Source organism: Euprymna scolopes, chromosome 25, assembly GCF_053919585.1.
Source record: "Euprymna scolopes isolate OS-2025 chromosome 25, ASM5391958v1, whole genome shotgun sequence".
Lineage (NCBI taxonomy): Eukaryota > Metazoa > Mollusca > Cephalopoda > Sepiida > Sepiolidae > Euprymna > Euprymna scolopes.
Window position 1 is genome coordinate 551872 of NC_136506.1, and position 14482 is coordinate 566353.

Consider the following 14482-nt stretch of genomic DNA (forward strand, 5'->3'; position numbering starts at 1 on the left):
AGTGCACGGACGACATTTTGAGTATCTCTGAGTATGATATAACATTTGTCTTTGAAAAACTTTGTAAAAATAAATCGTTGTTTTACAAATTTCCCGCTTTTCTAGCGACCACCTGTATATGTGCACTTATTATTAAAATATCAAACAATTTTTCCAAAATTATAACTATTTTCATTATTATAAAGCACGCAGCCGCATGTAAACACGCCGACAGTTTCTTCAATCGCGCGGACTCCTATCTCGAAGTGCTTGATATGTCCCTTACAAAAAGATCAACAAGGCAAAAAGGTTTGAGAACACTTGCGGAAAAAGTTCACAGCTGTACAATACAAAATTTATTTAAATAGAAATCACATTTTTAGTAAGTTTTCACAAATATCTATACTGTTATTAACCTATCAAACAATGGTTTAGAAAAAAAAGTACGACTATTTCTTATAGATTTATGCGTTTTTGCCTCAATATTTGTTATGAAAAAGCAGCCCCTGGCATAACTTAATTAATATATATTTTTCGGGTGCTACAAAGAGATATAATTCAGTATAATTGCACACGATGACTTTTTTATATTTGTTTCGTTGAGAAAAGGAAAATAAGTCCATTTTAACAGTTGTTTTTAACTGTAATAACTATTTTAAGAAAAATAAATTAAAAAATGAATATATTCGCACCAATAAATAGTTGAAACCTAAAAAACAAAAATAGCTTAGTTTGAATCAAATATCGCTATGTCAAGGTATTCCCTTTAATTTTTGTATATTGTATCCTACCAAACAAGGAGTATTGCAACTGAATATAAATAGCTACTTTAATAGAGGTCAGTATGCGGACAACTTAAGCAGGGAACTGGATAGCAAGAGTTTGTTCAGATAACATTTAAATTCCTGCATATTGACACGGTCTAGGAAGCAAGAGGAAATCCCAAAACAAGCGATCCAACGGAAACAAGCTATAAGAGTCAAAATATTTCAATAGTTAAGGACTTCTACGGAGAAGAGGTGGAATTTTGTTGCTTGTCAGATAGATTGAGGTATTTACGATAGGGAATACAGTGCAGTAACTTCTCCTGAGCATATTTCGTAAAGTACTTGTAAAGCAAGCGTGGGGATAAAACGCTGAAGCGATGCAACTAGGGGCTCGAGGTTTGGGTTTGATTTTTTTTTAAATCTGACAAGATAAACTTATTTGAGATTAAAATTTCCATTCGAGTGAGTCAAATATATTTCATCATATTCTTTTTTGTAGAAATCACTTTAGAAATTGCATGAAGCCACTTCATGTACGAAGCTAAAACTGTACTACTTAAAAGAAAAAAAAAATCAGCTAACGATATATGTTATATTAATAGATTCCAAACCAGACACCGAAAATTTTCTCTTTCGTCGGAAAGAATCACCCGTGGAATGTAATCATTAAATGACAAAATAACGACAACATTGATGCAATTCGGGAGCATCAATGGGAAAGAATATGTGTATTACATTTCGCAGATTTTTTATCTCCTTAATATATAATTAGGGAAAACACCATTGCTAGGGAATCGTGAGGAGCAAAGGTGAATATATAAAACAACAATCGGAAAATCTCTCACAATAGAATAGAGGTTTTTGAATAGAAATGATACCCCCCCAAAAAAAAATATACAAAAAATAATAAAATCTGGCCCCATGCTATTCCATATAATCCTTATTCGATATACAACATTGATAATTAAATATTCATTTGAAAATTATTGAATTCTTCAGTATTGTGGTTTCATCTATTTACCGACATAAAAAAGTATAAAAACAGCCCTTTATCAAAAACACCGCTTATAAAATGTTAGAACTACAGTACAAAAGAAAGGAAGCAAGAGTTACCAAACTACTATAAGTAAACCCAGCGTTTTTTCTTTCTACTCTCCTGTCAAATTCATCCACTCATTTTTCTTTATAAAGACAAATATAAGGTCGATGTCATTTTTACAATTTCTGCTTTTATTTTCTTAAAAGTACGATTAGATTTAGAAAAGTAGTCTTATGATTTTTAGCTCATGATTTCTTCTGCTATCAATATTAAGACAAAACTTAATGCTATCGGTCGGCAAATGTTTTCTACTTAAGTGTGCGGCAATTACGCGCAATCACTGATGTCAAAATGTTACTAATCTACCAAACTTGTGGTTCTAAAATTGTACATGAATTATAAAACACAAATGAATTATAATGTTTTATTGTTGGTGCGTATCCTGATGGCTGATTATATCTAATTTCGGTTCAATTTACTTTTCAAAAGAAAATTAAATGTCAAAAAGATAATTTAATCCACCGTTTCCTTATGTTACTATCGAGTACGATTAGATTTGGAGAAGAAAAAACATAGTTTTAGTTTGATTTCATATACTATCAAGAACAAAAGAAAACTCAAAGTATTAAAAGTATCAATTTTAGAGTGCTGATCTTTTCTGATTTGCCTTTTCTTTTATATTTTGTGGCTTGGTCAATTTCCATTTTTTAAATTTGAGTTGTGATTCTGTTTTGAAAGAACAGTCTTTTTTTTGTTATAGCAGTGACTGATAAGGTATGATCGACAGCATGGTTAGTGTCGAAATCAAGAAACCATTTCAGATGAACACAACGAAACGTCAATCACGGTCCTTGCTATGAATGCACACAATAAAAGTTCGCAATATTATTACTTAGTTACTGACATCCACGTTGTTAACTAAGAGTCAAACATAATTATTCGGATAAAGAATGGATTACAGATCTAGCTCCTGATGACATCAATAGACTTCTTTTCCTCTTCAGCTCCCAATACCCAAAACCAGAAAGGCCAATTATGCTACTGTCTTTTTTTTTGCGAAGCGATTTTTTTACCAAATACCTAGACGTATTAAAAAGTTTAAAAGGCCTCTAAAATAAACGTGTAAACATTTGAAGCTAATCTTGTTGCATATTTAATAGTTGATAAATTGACAATAAAGCATTAAATTGATAAATTTAATATTTTACCGATTAGTCTCCTCTCAAGGTGGTTGACTGACTGTAAGATTTATCATCTCTGTTATCATTGAATTAATTCTCGAAGCACGAAGAACAAAATGATGTCGATCACCTCACAACATCGGACGAATATTTAATTTTTGTGTGAAAAAGAGTTTAAAGAAATATTTATTTTAAAATTAAAAGATTGAAGAGAATTTCATAACATTAAACGTATACATGTCTATATAAAATTAAAATTTAATGCGTTTGTTTTGATTTTTGTGTTGTATATATATATATATATATATATATATATATATATATATATTCAATTTCTCGGTTTTTAACTTTAATACTACATTATCTATTTGAAAAAAAAATCAGTTATCGTTTGAAAGTCGACTAAACACGGGCGTTTATGACTACAAATGAGTAGTGAATATTAATGAAAAAAAAAATGAAACAATAAAAATAAATCTAAATCGTTATGAAAATTCGTAACGGACCGTAAAGCAGTCGAGGAACAAAAACACACGGTTGATTTGTAAGAGATGATCGAAGATCACCATTTAATGACAATTAACGAGACGTTAACTTGAGTACAATAGTTTCAAATTATTACTTCCATTGGCTGACCTGCGGACACGTGAACAACGCCGATCGGCAGTCGTGCAGCATGATGCAAACCTACCGATTCGACACAGGTGTCATAGCTTTGTTTTACTCACACTCTTTTACTTATGGGTTATCATTTTATTTTAATTGTCATCTTTGTGTTTTAGACAAGGATCGCACATCCGTGTAAGAAAGGGGCGGGAATGAGATTATAGATTACAATAACAAAACAACTCATCCAACAAATAAACGTTTAGAGAAAAATAAAATAATAAAAACAATGCATTGTTTGGAAATTAAATGCTCATCCACAGCTGCATGTGTGTGATCCTTCTGCCTATGTCTTACTAGATGAATAATTCCATTATGTTGTGAATATATTTTCCTCGTGAGGAAATTTGCATACATTTTAAGGCGAAATATAGATATCTCATGGCATGTTTTTTTTGTTTTACTTTTGATCTATATAAAAGATACGCCAGTCACTTTAGGCGAGTTGAACCGGCTTCCTATGAAGGCGCATTGCCATTGCAATGTTAAATTCATAAGTGATTTCTATCGCATGCATATCCGGCCAGAGAAGATGACCATGTTAACTTTTTGCCGTTATTTTGTGGAGAAACCAAGCTACTCCTACATATAGAACCTGGTATTCTTAAATGATCATCGATCTAATAGTGACCAGACTCAACGTTGCATAATGTTAAATATGTTTTTGTTTCATATGGTAGTATTATTTCAATCCTCTTTTACCTTCTAAATTTATTCATAGCAGCCGGTAGTTATATCAAATAAACCTTCGCAATTATTCAGACGTAATATGGACCTCTCCATATACATATTCGTCTTAATTTAGTTTTCTTGCATACATTTGTCTTCGTCTAATAATAGTTATGCTTTAAATTTTCTTATACATGAATATAAGCCAATAGTTGATAATTGTCCGAAACATTTAGGCAAAATATCGATGTTTCCATGCACGTCTTCATCTACGTTTTTTCTATTGAGATGTCTTCGATTATTTTTTCTTTCTAATCTGGCCCATGCATAAATACTTGAATATTAGAGGCTACTGAATGAAAGAAGTCCATATATTTTTAGTCAAAATCGAGCACTTCACGCATGATTTTCTGTTAAATTTTGTTGTAATTCTATATAGATTCATTTATTTAATAATCCTCCTGTTGGATGTAGTTCATAAATAGACGCTGTGTGTATATGTGGAGGATGTTTAATGAAAAAAAAAAATCCAGAAAAAAAATTTAGACGAAATATCGACTTCTCAGCGCATATATTTGGTTAATTTTTATTTATATTATCTATAAAATAATTGTTAAGTGCAAAAAACAACGGATCACATGTAGTTCTAGTATATAACAGGTGCTTGGAAAGTAACTCTCTATTATTTCGTGATTGAAGCTTATTTCTAAAATATAGTTCGTTAAAGAATATAAGAAAGTGTATAGCATGTGATGTGATTAAAAATTCAATCTGGGCGCTTTTATTCCCCACCTGCTTCTGACGTCTCCTGTATCAAATACGAGAAATATTTGCATCTAGTTACCGATGCAATACCGATTCTTTTAATAGTTCATTTAGTTTATCTTTATTTAAAACTTAATTTTCGGTCGTTGGTGTTAATGATACAATGATAAATATTTATTGTTTCAAACTACATTTGAAACTAAAATCTATAAATCACCCCCAACCCCCATGAAAGTATTTTACGTTTGCAAAAAATATATGTACATACAATATAGGTTTCACGGTGACCTTGAAAAATGTTAGATTGCACAGGAAAAAATCGCATGGTAATATTATCTTCATCTGGAAATTTCATAGAAAGAAACACTTTGGAAATTACATTTGATGACAGAAACAAGAAAGGAAAGTTCTTTGCAGTTTTGGTAATAGACGAGTTCTTGGTATGAATGTCTCAAAACAGGGGAATTAAAGTTTTGTCCAACCTTTTTTTTATGTAGGTTCATACTTAATAGTAAAGTCTCGACTGGAGATTTTCCTACTTTACTAATCATTAAAGCATCATATTTAAACTACATAGACCTCTCTTCTCTTGAGGTATCCATATTCACGTGGGCGTTTCGGGATTACTGTCTAAGTAATTTGAGGTTGCTAGATTCTCTACATTGAATAGCCAATCTTAGGCAAAGACGAGTAAATCAGATCCTCGCTTTACTATAGTTAAAATGCCTGTTTTCTCATTAAGGAAGACTCTTCTTTTGATGAGATCCCTAGATGTAAGAGAGCCTTCTACTCCAGTAGTTTCTTCCCCAGAACCGCTAGACTTTGGAACTCCTGCCAGGTTCCTGCTTCCCCAACTGTACTGACATGCAGAAGTTCAAGTGTAACGTGAACCGACATCTTGCCGCCCAACTCCCCACCTAGTACCCCTGTAGCCTGTGTCCCTAATAGTAGCATCCTACATAAAAGTGGCAATGTGCCTTGTTAGGGATGAAAATGTAATAAAAAAAAAGCTCCAAGGACTGACTTTCACCCCACGTCTGAAATGAAAGAGACATAAAATCTATATAATAAATTTCAACCTCTGTGTGTTTGTCTATACACGAATAAACTTCTATATGTTTTAGTATTATACTAAACTGGCTAATAAAATGATAGAAGAGGTATCAAGGATCTGAAATGAGTATGATAAAGTCGACCCCAAAGGGGTGTCATTTATAAGGGGGAACCCTATGCACGCTTCCACCGTTTCACGTAGAGCTAGCGAACTTGCTATGATAACCTATCATGGGATGGATAGGTTACGGATGACATCGCTAATTCCCACCAACGGAGAAGGAGCCCCATAGGGGTAACTTATAATGGGGAACTCTAGTGTTCATATGTTTGTGTCAATAAAGATTCCCACTACTGCCCCTTCATGTTCGTTTGAACAATAGCCCTTACCCCAACAAAGCTGATCCGAGCAATGCCGGGTTTGTATGTATCTGTGCGTTGGCGTGTCTGCCTACCTGTACATCTATAGTACGGTGTGATAAAGCTCAACGTCTGTGTGTCTGTCTGTCTGCTTGTACATCTATAAGATAAAAAGGAAAAAAACACAAAAGTATGTAGAAAATACAGATAAGTTTAAAAGAATTTAACAGTTATTTATGCTGTTATATAAACCAGAGTCCACTTTTTAAGACTTTCCAGAACCCAGTCAACGACGAGTACTTCTGCTAGTCTATTGCTAAATTCGTAGAAATTATTTGATCATTCAACCGATCTAGAAAGTGATTCCCTCCTGATGCAATCCCTTATCTGTATAAGAGTGAGGCCTGATATGGCATACTGCTGCAATATCTATGGAGGTGCTACTCGGAGAAATCTTTCTTGCATTGACAGTAAAAAAGGGACTTCGTAATTTAGTGAAGACTGACCTCTTCGTTTCTAAACAGTCTATTTATCATGAGAGATACATTGACAGTCTCTCTCTTATCTGTATTGTTATTTTCATGGTAGGTTCTCGACTGGGCTTCAATCTATGCTTTCCTTTATCCTCTATAAACCATTGGCAGCAAAAACTCGTCTAGTTACAACCATTGCAAATAATTTTACTTTATTGCTCTGTGTGCTTAAAGCTAAACACAACTTTCATAGACAAAGTTTCTTACAAATAATTTCTTAGCTATGTAATACAATACCACTGGACTCCTTCTCAACTGAGTAAAACATGATCGTGTTCAGTCCAATGCAAAGAACCGCTTGTAGAGTCGTCCTATAAAATAATGAAATTCTTCCCATTCCATCCATCGTTTCCAATCCTTTCATAATATTGTTTATCTTCTAACTCACAATATCTTGAAACCTTGCCCTCAAATGGCATTTGGGTCTTGATAAGTATTGACTCATTTGTAAAAACAAACAAAAACATGCAAATAATAATAAAAAAATAAACAAATTTAAAAATCTGACACTTTTAACAACAATGTATAACCTTTCCGAAGTTTTTACTTCTGAATTACTTCCGAACCGGCGCGAACAATGGCCGAGGCGCATCCTTTTTTCCTTTCTTCTTTTTGTTTATTTAAATCATTTTTTATTATCGACACTTAACCTCTTAGCAGTTTTTATTTTGTTCTCTGGCCCCACAAGTGTCGGGCCACCCCAACTTATTTTTATTACAGGCTTCTGATATTTTGTCATAACGAATGCCCAGCCAATCGTATCGGCTTTAAATGTAATTAAACATTTCCACCTGAAAAAGAAAATGAAAACATAAAGAAGAGCAGCGACGGTAGCGAGATGACAGAGGAGGGACACATTAAAAGAGGAGGGGTTGTTTATTTTATTCGTGCTGAAAACAATCGTCTCATTATTACGATTTCTCTCTTCCCTTTTCCTCAATTCATTACTCTCTCTCCTTTTTCTCATTTCTGTTCTGTTTTTACTTTTTCTCAATCCTTTTCTCTCTCTATTATTTCTCATTCTCCCCTTTCTCTCTTTTCTATTTTCGTTTCTCTTTCTCTTTATTTTTCTCTTTTTTCGTTGCTGTGTGATTGTTTTTTCCGTTGCTTTTTGATTTTTTTTTTCAATCCAGACCTATTTATCTATCAACTGTTCTCACTGGGCCTGTAGACACATACAGAGAAATATGCGACCACGCCACACACACACACACACACACACACACACACACACACACACACACACACACACACACACACACACACACACACACACACACGCACACGCCCCTACTTGTATACCTCTTGTCCCTCTTTACTTGCCTGGTACTACGAGATTAGGATGTCTTAAGATATTGATTTCTGAGATAAAATGTACTGAACATTTATGATTTTTTTGTTTTTGCATTCCCTTTTGCAAAACTTTATTATGTTCCGCAAAACCAAAAAAAATAATAAATAAATAACAGCCCCCCCCTTTCCTTTTTCCCTTTCACCACATCCCAACATAAAATGCACCAAACATTAATACTATAACGCTTTTCCCTCTCCCATTGCAAAACTCATGCATGTTCTGCAGGAGAGGAAACAAAAACAACAAAATCCACTACAAGACAAGTAAACCAAACATTACAAACTAGTGATTGAATATACAAAGAGTTTGGAGAATAAAAACCTTCTACGAAATAACCAAATCAAACACCATGAATAAATAATTGATTGTATGCAGAACTTGGAGCATAAATCCTTTTCCCCAAATTACTAGATTCGGCATTAAATAACGCAAAAATGTTTGATATGCCGTAGAACAAAGCAACCGAACAAAACCCCTATTTACTTTACTCGAGAACAGTATTAGATATATTATATATATATCGGTTGAGGGGAATATTCATGTCTATAAAAGAGGTACGCTTGATGAGATTTTTTTAAAAAAGGTCATTAAAATTGACTACGTTGAGAACGATTTATCCTTCTGATTGATCCTGAGCTCAAAAGACTGGAATGTGCTGGAAAGACGCTTCCGGTCTTTGCAACCACGCGGCCGACTGGATTCTAAGAAAAGTAACCGCTTGTAATCCTTTTGGTGCCCCCTTCCTCCCTTCAATAAACAAGTAAACACACCTTAGCTTACCGCATATATCTCTCTACCTTTTCCTTTCTTTTCATCATGACGTGTCTCTCTTTCTTTCTCTCTCTCTCTTTCATTCTACCTCTCTATCTTTCTCCCTCTCATAACACAGTCACTCGCTCTCTTAAAATAACAAAACAAAACAAAACAAAACGTAAGGAAGGGCGATAATCAATGTTAAATCTTTGTGATGGCGGCGCCAGCGACGAAAGAGAGTGGGGGGTAATCACAGAACAAAAGGTTAAGATGTAGTGATAGGTGATGAGAGGTGGGAGAGGCATTTAGAACGAGAATGGCTGAGAGAGGGTCCTCAAACATACAAAGAGCAAACAAAAGAAAAGAAAAACGAAAGATAAATGATCGTGTTTATATCCTTAATTAATCAGGCGATAGAATTAGGCAATAAACTCATAATTAGAAGATCGGATTGAAGCAGACAAAAATTACAAAAACAAAAACAAATAATGAAATATAAAAAATGAATGAAATAAATAATAGATAAAAATAAAAAAGAAAGAAACAACAAAATAATAAAGAAACTGCAGACAAAGAAAATGACTAAAATCATTTTCTTTGAAAAAATCATTTTGTTTCCATTTATTTTTATTGTTATAATTGATGAAACGTCCTGCAAAAATAGATTTACTTATTTACTTGCGTTTATAGATGTCAGAAAAGATAGAGATTCAAGGATCGAGCTCTAAAACACACTCGCATTAATATCATGCTGTTCTTACGTACGGCCGTGAATAATAACGTGGATTTTTGCCTTGTTCAGGAAGGATATAATTATATTAAGTATTCATCCAGAAAAAAAAACATCTGATTTATTTTTTATAAGAATCTTTCATGCTAAATTTTATCAAAGGTTTTGGATATATCAAGGGCTACATCCCTAGCTGCCTTTCATTTTCAGTGCATGGTATATATGTTCGGATATGGCGGTTAAAATATCCGCAGTAGAACGCGCTTGCCTAATTCCATAATTCTTGTGAAAAAGACGCTTAGATGGGGGAGGACTAGCGCTTAATAGATAAACGACTCAAAGACCTTAGTGAAGACATACTAATATGCCAATAATTTATCGAGTCAATTCTTTCGCCAGAATCTTTAAATACTGGGACCTAGTAAGCAATGTACCAGCTTGCAGGAAAACAAGACTAGGCTAGGAATTTTTAAAGGATTTGGAGAGGACTGAAGCTGACCCAGAACACATTTATTAATTAGTGTCGCGCGGATGATATCAGCCATAATCGCCTTCGAGGTGTCTAGATTTTTCTGGTACCACGGACACAGGAAGAGGTGATTTTCATATCTATGACTGTGGTATCTGTTCCAAGCAATTATAGGTGTGCCGAGACTCACCGTAAATGTTTAGAAGTTAATAATGAACAACCATTTTGTTTAATATGGATTTGATAACCCTAACCCTAACCCCGATAATACAAAATCCGCTGGTATATCTTTGGCCCTCAACATGCGTAGTAGATAACATTTCAATCTACCTTGAAACAAAAGTGAACATTCCCAATCGCCGTCTGACAACAATCATAAAGTTATATAAATAATCAGTTAAACACGGTTTATTCTTGCTTAGAAAGTTTAAAGTATTTTGTCTTAAATGTTTTTTTTGTCTTAACGTACACATTCTTATAATTTTCTTAACATAGTCCTGCAAAATATTGTTTAAAATATATATCCATTTCTATTGATTCACACTAAAATAACCGCGCCAACAAATAACGGGTAGTTTTTCCTACATCCACTTTAATATTGGCCAATAAAAATAAAAAAGAAAAAAATTTTGCTTTGAGAGGAAAATTTAAATTTTTGAAAGCTCAGATTATGTTATAGTTTTGTATAGAAATTTGATAAAAAATTTTCTCCTTTTTCTTTGCCCTCTTCTCTTTTTCCTATTTCGCGATAAATATATCTAAATGATTTTTATGTATTTTTTTTCAGATTTCTTGTGGAAAGGATTCGTATGTAAATGAAGCCATCACGATCTTCGGCCGCACCCCTCACTACTTCCAGTCATAACGAAACTTTGTAATGTTCATCAATCGCAGCATCAGCAAGATCATTATTATCACCACTACCTTCATGTGTACATTTGCAGCACCCTCTACTTCAACCCTCATGTATCGTCGAAACCTTCAGCACACACCCACTTACCGTTACTTCATTAAACCTTGCTCCCTCCCCCCAAAACAGTACAAATAATCTCGCCATCGATTTCGTTCCCCTTTTCAGATTAAATTAAATGTCATGATTGATTTTTGTTTTGGGTTGTTATTTAATTTTTATTTGTGTCGTCTATGTGCCGTGGGATCGGAAAAAACACCAGACTGAGGTTCAACACGAACACATGTTAAAATCCCCGATATTGATTTTGAAGAAAAAATAATGCATCTTATGGAATGCTTAAATAACTCAAGAAACGTTATCCATTTAGAGAAACTTTTTTTTTTTTACATAGGCATCACATCTTATCAAGGCCAAGATCCCACTCGAGAATAAGGGTTAAAGAGTGTACAGTAGAAATTGGACAATATAGTAACCGTTAGTAATGGACATTGGGTAAATTTGTTAACTTATATGGAACGGATCATCAAAAACTTGTTTACATTTGACTTGAAGACAATCATATTGTAGTCAGCTGGAAAGCAGAAGGACGGAAGACAATTACATAGGCGTGCAATTCTAAGAAAGAAGCTTTGCTCATTGAATCTACGCTTAGGTTTAGGCACAGATAAAGAGTGGGGGAAACTAGTGATAGTGTTTTCTGCTAGACGGGTGTTTCTTTTGAAAGTTTGGCGAGGGGGGACCATAGAATGGAGCTCAGCCGAGTACCTGCCATGAAAATAACGATAAAGCAGAAACAAATTCGCAACATCTCTTCTGTGAGAATGAGGTTGAAGGGAAATCTACGAAGTCTATTTTGAACTCTATTAAGGCGGGATAAGTCCTTTCTAGCAGCTCCTGCCCAGATGTGGAACAGTACTCCAGCCTTGGACGTACCTGGATCTTATATAGATAGAGAATTGCATCAGCAGTGAGATATCTGCTGGATCGATAGAAGAATCCCATTTTTCCATCGGACTTGCATGTATGTATGTGTTCCGTTTCAGATCAGGAGTAAAGGTCAAGCTCAGAAGCTTGTCAAAACATGAGGCCTCCCCAAGACGAGCGCCATTCATTTCAATTGATGCCAAATGGGGATCATAGCGTTGATGATGTAAAGATAAAAGCTTGGTTTTAGATACATTAAAAGTAACAAGCCACCTCTTTCCTCATTATACCACGTGCTCAAGATCAGCAGAGAGAGAATCAGAGAGAACTTGGTCGTTTACGGTCTTAGATATGCTACCATAGATAGTAGTGTCATCAGCATAGATGTCTACGAATGATGTAAGGATGTGATTTAATATAGATCAGGAAGAGAGTTGGCCCCAGGATGGACCCCTGAGGGACTCCGGCATCAATACTAAGAGCTTCTGATTTTTGTCCATCAACCACTACTCTTATGAACCTATCAGAGAGAAATGATTTAATAATTGAGAAGACATTTCAAGCTATACCGTAGCTGGAAATCTTGTGAAGTAAACATTTATGCTATACTCTATCAAAGGCCTTTGATATGTCAAGAGCAATTGCCCTAGAAAGGTAGCCTCCGTCGAGAGATTCGCTAATCCTATGAGATATAACTATAAGCACATCTGCTGTAGATCTAGCAGAACGGAAACCATATTGCGTGTCACTAAGAAGGTTATTTTTGCTAAGATGATTGATTACTTCTCTATTTAACACACATTCCAGCAACTTACTCATGACGCACAGGAGACTTATTGGCCTATACTGTGAATTCTTAAATATGGGCATACTGATGAGATTTTCTAGAGTGACGGGAAACAATTCTCCTTAAGACAACGTTTAAACAGTTATTTAAAGATGGGCGCAAGTTCAGATTGAAGTCTTTTGGGTACTATAATTGGAATACCGTCAGGGCCGGTTACTTTACTGGAATCAAGGTTTTTGATTAGCTTTGCAACATCACGTACAGATATTTGTATATCACATAGCATGTTTTCTGATACAGGAGGAAATATTGGAGGTTAGCAGCCTTGGTCGCAAAGGTTAAAATTAGCTGCAAAGTTCTTGGTAAAGAATTTGGTTTTGTCTGATGCTGACGAGATTACCCCAGGTCCATTGATGAGAGCACACGCTTCTGTTCAGGATTCTGTTTGCTATTTGCCAAAACTGGTGGGAACCAAGCCGCTGCTCAGCTACTTTGGACTTGACAGACTGAGCATACAACTCTCTTGCGTACTTTATTACTTTTTTACAGTGGTTGCTGGCAGTTCTGAAAGCGGCTTTAGTCTCAGTAAATCTATTACGTTGAATGCAATGGAAAAAGTGATTTCTATGCACAATGGCAACAGCACTTTCCGGAGAGAACCACGGCTTGCTGTTAGAGTTTTGCTGGAATCTTTTAGAGGGTATGAAGCGGTCTATACCTACAATTAACCATTCTGTAAGGTCTGATACTATAGAGGACACATCCTTTTTAAACATGGAACGCAGAGCTAGATCTGATATAAATGTGCGGAAGCTATCCCAGTCAGTCATAGAATATCGATATACTGTACTGATTTATTCTAGAAAATAAAATAACACCGTAGTTATAAATCATACAAAATCCGAAATTAACGGAAGCGAAATTGCTCCAGTAAAAAAAAAAAAAAAAAAAAGAATACAACCGAGTTGTTGGCGAGGCAATATAGTTTGCACGACTGATTAAATATTTTCTCTGCGAACATTCTAACAATAAGGTGACAGTGTTTTATGATAACAATAACAGATTCATCAGACATCCTGATGGTTTGCCAAGACAAGAGTAGGCTCAACTATTTGAAAGGGGTTCTATGGAGAAATAGTTTATTAAATTTTCTTGAAATGAATTAAGTATTCTAGTCACATGGCCCTTACATTTTCACATTTAAAAGAAAATAGGTCCTCGGAGTATTTCTGTCTTCTGACAGAGAATCCCCAATTAGTTCCGAAAATGACAGAACAACTTTCAAATGTGAAAGCCGTGAAAATTATAAAGGCAAATGACACAAAACATGCAAAAGGTTAGCTTATTGTGAGATTGGGGCCAAAGTTTAAAATAAAATACTTCCGTGAAACGTTAAATCAACTGCCCTAAAGAAAAGAACAAAAAATGAAAGTGGTTTTCAAATCTTAATCTACTTGACGTTTTCCGGTATGAATCGAGATGTTCTACCAAAGTCTCGGAGATATATTTATTGCAAGTAAGAAACTGCTAAGAGAAATCG

At 34.6% G+C, this 14482-nt stretch overlaps 1 protein-coding gene across 1 annotated transcript in view; it reads left to right on the plus strand.

Moving 5' to 3' along the window:
- Positions 1-13894, plus strand: part of LOC145247274 (uncharacterized) — a 67498-nt gene extending 53604 nt beyond the window's left edge. The window contains exon 2 of the mRNA XM_080108879.1: positions 11106-13894. Coding sequence (XP_079965005.1) covers positions 11106-11183 — 78 coding nt within the window. The 3' untranslated portion in view covers positions 11184-13894. The remainder of the gene's footprint in view (positions 1-11105) is intronic.
- Positions 13895-14482: the final 588 nt, after the last annotated feature.